Source organism: Sinocyclocheilus rhinocerous, unplaced genomic scaffold, assembly GCF_001515625.1.
Source record: "Sinocyclocheilus rhinocerous isolate Xijiao unplaced genomic scaffold, SAMN03320098_v1.1 scaffold2770, whole genome shotgun sequence".
Classification (NCBI taxonomy): Eukaryota; Metazoa; Chordata; class Actinopteri; order Cypriniformes; family Cyprinidae; genus Sinocyclocheilus; species Sinocyclocheilus rhinocerous.
This window is the reverse complement of record NW_015659007.1, coordinates 228,233-235,432: the sequence shown is the minus strand read 5'-3', so window position 1 is coordinate 235,432 and position 7,200 is coordinate 228,233. Positions and strand designations below refer to the sequence as shown.

At 33.6% G+C, this 7,200-nt stretch overlaps 1 protein-coding gene across 1 annotated transcript in view; it reads left to right on the top strand.

Annotated features, from left to right (window-relative positions):
• Positions 1-6,768, top strand: part of ncana (neurocan a) — a 63,829-nt gene extending 57,061 nt beyond the window's left edge. Inside the window, exons 10-14 of the mRNA XM_016531767.1 lie at positions 254-412; positions 767-849; positions 1,069-1,213; positions 4,393-4,575; positions 6,090-6,768. Coding sequence (XP_016387253.1) covers positions 254-412; positions 767-849; positions 1,069-1,213; positions 4,393-4,575; positions 6,090-6,187 — 668 coding nt within the window. The 3' untranslated portion in view covers positions 6,188-6,768. The remainder of the gene's footprint in view (positions 1-253; positions 413-766; positions 850-1,068; positions 1,214-4,392; positions 4,576-6,089) is intronic.
• Positions 6,769-7,200: the final 432 nt, after the last annotated feature.

Sequence of the window (7,200 nt, the reverse complement as noted above, 5' to 3'; positions counted from 1 at the left end):
GTCAGAATTGTGAGATAAGAAGTCGCGATTACCTTTTAAAATTTTTTATCCTGCGGCTGAAACAAGCTTCCGTATGTTTTTTTTTTTTTTATCCCTAAAGTGACAAATGTTGATTTTGCAGTATAAAGTTATTTTATATTTTATTTCAGTTAATATTTATTTCATTTCATGTAACACTTTTCTTTTTAAGTTTTCGTTTTAGTTTTAATGAACTATAATAACCCTGTGAGTGATGTCTTTTTTCTGTCTGCAGACACAGAGGGCTGTGAACACGGCTGGAAGAAGTTTCACGGTCACTGCTACCGTCTGTTTCCACGCAGACACACCTGGGAGGACGCAGAGAAAGACTGCAGGGAGCACAGCAGTCACCTGACCAGCATCACTTCCTCCATGGAGCAGGACTTCCTTAACGGTCCGTCACAAGCCTAGATTAAAAAAGACATAAATAAATATCATAAATTAATACAAATAATAATTTCAAAACATTATATAAAATAATATAAAAAATTTAAAACTTTAACATTTTACAAGCATAGTACAAGCAGAGTTGGTGATTAAATAATAAAAATGTAAAATTAAAATAAATAATTGAAAAACAATCAAAATATTTTGTTTACCTGCTTTGTTGACTATCCAATATCAGAGAACCATTGGTATGTGTTATTAAATTATTGAAATATTCATTTAAAATCTCAGGGGGACTTCAAGTAAATATTTAAACTATTTTTACTGGATGGCAATATAAGGGAAATCTATTGTTTTTCAGGTCTGGGTCATGAGAACGTCTGGATCGGGTTGAACGATCGTACAGTGGAAGAGGATTTCCAGTGGACTGATGGGATGGATGTTGTGAGTCATTTTTAAATGAATCAGTCCCAAATAAACATCACTTGAACCTTCACCTGTAGACTGTGATGAAATCAAACTCAAACTGCAGTGTTTTACTCACTGACTGTATTTACATGTTCTGCAACAATCTGACTGTTAATGTGGTTTATTCAATCCATTCAGATTTCCGTGCACATTCCCTCGTTTGTAATAATTGGACATTGTCTGTTCCTCTCACAGGTGTATGAGAACTGGCGTGAGAATCAGCCGGATAACTTCTTCGCGGGCGGAGAGGATTGTGTGGTGATGATCACCAGAGAGGACGGCAAATGGAACGACGTGCCCTGCAACTACAATCTACCCTACGTCTGCAAGAAAGGAACCGGTGAGAGACTTTTTTTTGAAAGAAATTAATGCTTTTATTCAGTAAGGATGCATTAAATTGATCAAATGTGACAGTAAAGACATTTATTATAATGTTCGAAAAGATTTCTATTTCAATTAAATGCTGTTCTTTTGAACTTTATACTCTTCTGTGAATCCTGAAAAATAAAATGTATCACAGTTTCTGCAAAAATATCGTGCAGCACAACTGTTTTCAACATTGATAATAATCAGAAATGTTTCTCGAGCAGCAAAGCAGCATATTAGAATGATTTCTGAAGATCATGTGACACTGAAGACTGGAGTAATGATGCTGAAAACTCAGCTTTGATCACAGAAATAAATTACATTTTAACAGATATTCACATAGAAAACAGCTATATGAAATTGTAATAATATTTTACAATTTTACAGATTTTACTGTATTTTTGATCAAATAAATGTAGCCTTGGTGAGCAAAAGAGATATATATATATATATAATTTAAGGCCTTACAAATGTCTTAAATCAGAACAGAATGTCTTCAATTCATAAAGTCATGGCAGTCTTCTTTTTTCGTTTTATTTTACATTAATCATTGATGGGAAAAGACACAAACGTTTCGGCTCAAAGCCTCCCTCAGTGTGCAAAACTATTCAATCCCTCCACCCACTTTTCAAATCACTGATTATACTGACGTCATCATGCCAGTGTTCAATTACTAAAATCATTCAATCATTTCCGTTTAAATACTATTTAAATACAACATCACCTCCACTAGTACACCACACAATATATCCGTGATTAAAACAAAAATGATCTAGGATCTTATATTTATAAGATATAAATATAATAATTATAATGTCTAAATGTAAATATATATTTATCACTATTATACAATCTTGTAATTTAAGTAAACAACCATTAGTATCTACTCCACCAATTGACTTTAAAATGTATAACAATGGAAAATCCACTGATTCAAAACATCAGAAATACATCGTCATAAACAATCATTGTTTTTCACACTGTAGATGGAAATGATTGAATGATTTTAGTAATTGAACATTGGCTAATGAATGATGACGTCAGTATAATCAGTGATTTGAAAAGTGGGTGGAATAGTTTTGCACACTGAGGAAGGCTTTGAGCCGAAACGTTTGTGTCTTTTCCCATCAACGATGAATGTAAAATAAAACGGAAAAAGAAGACTGTTTTCGTGAGTGCGGATCATGAAGTCATATAACAGATTGACGCACCAAAATAAAAAGATTAAGTGACGGAAGAGCGCGGTGCAACCGGCGTTGTAGAATAAATGTTGTATGCACTGCAAAAAAATATAAAAAATACAAAACAAAAAAAATATTTAGAGATTTGCAATGGAGAATGTCAAAAATACTGAGGAAGAATGTCAGGGGGTTTTGTGTTCCCTTCAATTTATTTCTTACATTTTCTTTACTTAGTCTTAAAACAGGCATAAACCGTGTGCATATAAAGTTGAATTAGCAGCCAGTAATCTTCTCTGACCCATTTGGGCGGTGTTATGCAAATCTTCCCACATAGTGAGGTAGATATGTGGGGGCGTGTTCGAACGAGCCGTTTTAGGTAGGTGTGGCTAACTCTTAACTTTTATAAAGAATATCTCTTTGGATTTGAGACTTTAGTCTTTGCAACTTTACAGATCTTCTTTATGCACCAAGAGCTTGTAACACTCTAAAGAGAAAGGAAAAAATGAAATCGCATCATATGACCCCTTTAATGCATCGTCCAACACTCACTTCACTGACACACACCTCAGAACCGAGCGTGTTTTCCAGTTTAAGTGCTTATCGATCATCCTGTGTGTGTGTGTGTGTGTGTGTGTGTGTGTGTGAGCTGCACTTAATAAACTGCACGAACATCTCAATGTCGCTTTGACTGTCATCTTCTCACCAGTAGCACAGATTAAACGTGTTTTGATGTGTCCATTGATTCCTCAGCAAGTGTTCGGTCTCATATCGCCCCTCAGTCCTGCTTCATCAGCTCTGTGTGGCATCTCAATGGACTCTGAATGAGAGACTAAACTCCGTCTTTCAGTGCTCCACACAACGAGGTCTCAGTTTTTAGGGTACGAGTATTCAGAGGCTCAGATTGTGGGTTTAAGCTCTGGGCTCTGCACTACATTTCTCACGATGCCGTCCTTTGTGGCACATCCAGGATCTGGACGCCAGAGGACAGATTTACGGCCGGTGGCTCCCTGCCTATGGAAATCAGGCTCATTGTCTGGAGATGCAGCGTTTGTGCCTGGATTGCAGGATTTCATTTCATTTAAATTGAAAAGGTTAACATTTAATTAATCGTATTTTCCCTCCTGGAACCTGAAGTGTTTATACAGAAAATACAGGTTTATCCGTGGTCGATTGCGAATTTGAGCTGCATTCGATTTTCTTGAAACACTGGTTAAACTATTTCTTATTAAAAATTTGAGATTTTTTTTCTCATTTAGTGTCATGAATGTGCATGCAAAAAATTTGACACATAGATGTGTTTTGTAAAGGCTGTACAAATTTTGGTTACTTTGCATGCAGTTAGGCAAAAATCAACTCTTTGAACATCATAGAGTCGGGTGAAAAAACGAAAGCCTTTATTGTAGCTTGCCAAAGAGCAAAATATGAAATGCATGAGAACTTTGGATTTTAGTTTTTTTACCTTTTTGTTTTAATCATGCTCTTAACTGCTGTTTTTATTGGCACATTTTGCATATCCGCTTTTATAAAGCAACAACTTTTAAATTGAATTATATTTTTAAATGTATATTTAAATTATATTAATGAATTTATATTTAAATATAAAAAATATATTGAATTGAATTAAATTATATTTAGAAAAGTAAATATTTATATTTAAATATAAACTAAATTATATGTATTAATTAACATTTAAATATACACTAAATTATATTTATTATTTATGTTTAAAAATAAATAAAATTATAATTAATTACATTTAATTTAATAACCAGAATTAACCAAAATTACTATTTCGCTTAATAAAATGTGATTCTGTTAAATAGTGGCATGCAAATTGGCTGATATTCTGATGGGAAAAAAACATTTATGTTGCGAGTTCAATTTTTATTTTTAAGTTTTTGCATGTTAAGGATCAGTTCCGTTAGACAAGCACTGATGGTTTATGATCTATGATATGGCTGTGTGTTTGCAGTGATGTGTGGCACTCCGCCTGCCGTCGATAACGCCTCTCTAGTGGGCCGCAGACGCTCACACTACGACATCCACGCGGTGGTTCGGTACCAGTGCGCCGACGGCTTCTTCCAGAGACACATCCCGACTGTCCGCTGCCGACCCACCGGGACCTGGGAAAGACCCAAGATCATCTGCACTAAATGTGAGTCTCAAAACTCTGATCTGCTTTTTGATGAATGTGAAACTTAAAAATACTAAGGTAGCACCATGCTTTATTGTCATATCGTTGAAAAATGTAACCCACTCAGCTATGTATTAAAAGATGCATGTATAATACAACCTACTTTACCTGCGTGCATACAGTATACTGTATAGCAATTCTCATCTCTGTGACTGTTCATATATCGCCACAAAAATGTGAATTGTATTATTGCACTGCACTTTATATATTTACATTTACATTACATTTAGACATTTAGCAGATGCTTTTATCCAAAGCGACTTACAAATGAGGACAATAAAAGCAGTCAAAATCAACAAAAGAGCAATGATATACAAGTGCTATAACAAGTCTCAGTTAGCTTAATGCAGTACATGTAGCAAGGGTTTTTAAAATAATAAATAAAAAGAAAACAGATAGAATAGAAAAAGAATAGAGCAAGCTAGTGTTAGAGGTCTTTTTTGCTTTTGTTAATTGTATAATAAATGAAAAGAAAACAGATAGAATACAAAAAGATTAGAAAGCAAGTGTTATTTTTATTTTTTTATTTTTTATTTTTTAGAAAACAAGCAGAAATATATATTTTCTGCATACATGCACCCACATAAAGCAATATATATTATGTATTGTTTTATTTTGTCACAAAATGTATAATGTATGGATATATAAGTATAAAAATGATTTTCTTCCTCAGTGTTTTTGTCTTGTTTTCCAGGACAAATTCATAAATCAAGACACATTTAATCGATATGCAAAATTACTTAAGATATTGAGTCTTGTTGACGTTTATACTTAAAACAAAACATCTGCCAAAGGGAAAACCAGATTATTTTTCTGACCCCATTAGGAGATATTTGTTCTTCTTTTAAGCAAACACTCACTTAATTCTGATGCATTAATATCTTAAGTCAATTTGCTTCTTAAGTATCTTGATTTAAGAAAGTTGAGATATTTGTAGAAATAGTACTGGAAAACAACACAAAAATAATGAGCAAGAAATCATCTTTTGCAGCGTAGATACAGTATACTAACGCTATATTTTTTGCTTGTATTGCTTGTATCGTCACAAAATGTGAATCATATTTTCACACAGCTCTAATCTGCTAAATGCAACTATAAGACATGAAGATATTAAGATATTATAAACCTTAACATCAAGATTTTCTGCTTTGAAACAATGTGTATTGAGAAATGTGCTATACAAATACATTTGACTTGAATTGTGGACAAAAACTATTTTGCATCTAATGAAATGTTAATTTTAATATATTTTGAATGGTAATATTATGGTTGTAAAAGTATTAAATATGCCGTAAGTGCAGTCAGAAGCGGTTAATTCACTGGTTATTTGGTACTTGCTTCTGACTTGAACAATAGAGCATGGCGCTTGAACCAATCAAATGTAAACCTTCAGTGCAGTGGATACAAGCGTCTGCCAAATGTTAAATGTAAATGCAAATCAGATGTAGTCATGTGACCGTTTTGTTTCCCTCCAGCACGGCGATCTCACCGTTACCGTCGGCAACACCACAGATCTCGGCGCGAGCATCGACGACACCGGAGACACGGATCGGGGCACAGGGGGCGGGATTAAACCAGGGGGGCGGGGCTAAACGCAGGGGTCGTGACCTCTGTTCCTGTGTTTCCATGTCAGAGGAAACGCAGCAGACGGAAAGGACAGAAATAATCGTTCTTTTTTACCGCTGTTATTTAGGTTTCACTAACCCCTCCGTTCACTTCTTCATTAGAAAATGTTTTTTTATTGGTTATTTCACGCAGACGGATGGTGACTCTTCATCTTCATAGAATAGTCGTATTAATTTGTTCACGCAGCAGGTGAAGGCTCTGGTAGCTCATGCTCATGTTTGTTCGGCTTTAGATATTTTGGATGTAATGCTTTAATGAAATACTAAATGACCAAACTGCCCAAAATGATTCATGTTCATGAAATAAGACGCTCTTCATGCCTTTGAATGGCACAATAATGAATTCTTTTTTACCCATGAGGCTTTACTTTGTCTTGGTTTTGAGTGTTTGCTGATGATTTGGTTTCAATTGCAACTCTTTAACTCTAAATGTTGGACTAGAATCGTAGTGAAACCCCTTACGTTCATAAATAAGTGAATTTCATGAAGAAAAGCAACTTTCAGCTCACATTTCAGACCAAAATGAAAAGAAAAAAAACATGCGAAATTATATTTTTCATAAAGGAAATGAAGCCTGTTTTTAAAATCATTGATTTTTTTTTTTTTGCATTATGATTATTAAATCACATTTACTCTCAAATTAAATATCCAAACATTAATAAAATCCCGTTCTATCACTGTGATAGAGGATTAAAAATCGTCCTGCCCAGAAAAAAGGTTTTTAATTAAAATGATCAATTTAACATTAATAAATGATACCATGAAATATACTTAATACTTTTAAATTGACTTTACAATTTGAATATAGTATTATTAATATTATATGGCTAATTGTAACATGTTTAATTGTCGTAAAAATAATGTAAAAAAAAAAAAAAAAGTTCTTTATACCAGTGTTATTTTTATTAATATTTTCAATTAGTTTATATTTTTGCATTTTCCGTTTTCATTTAAATTACCT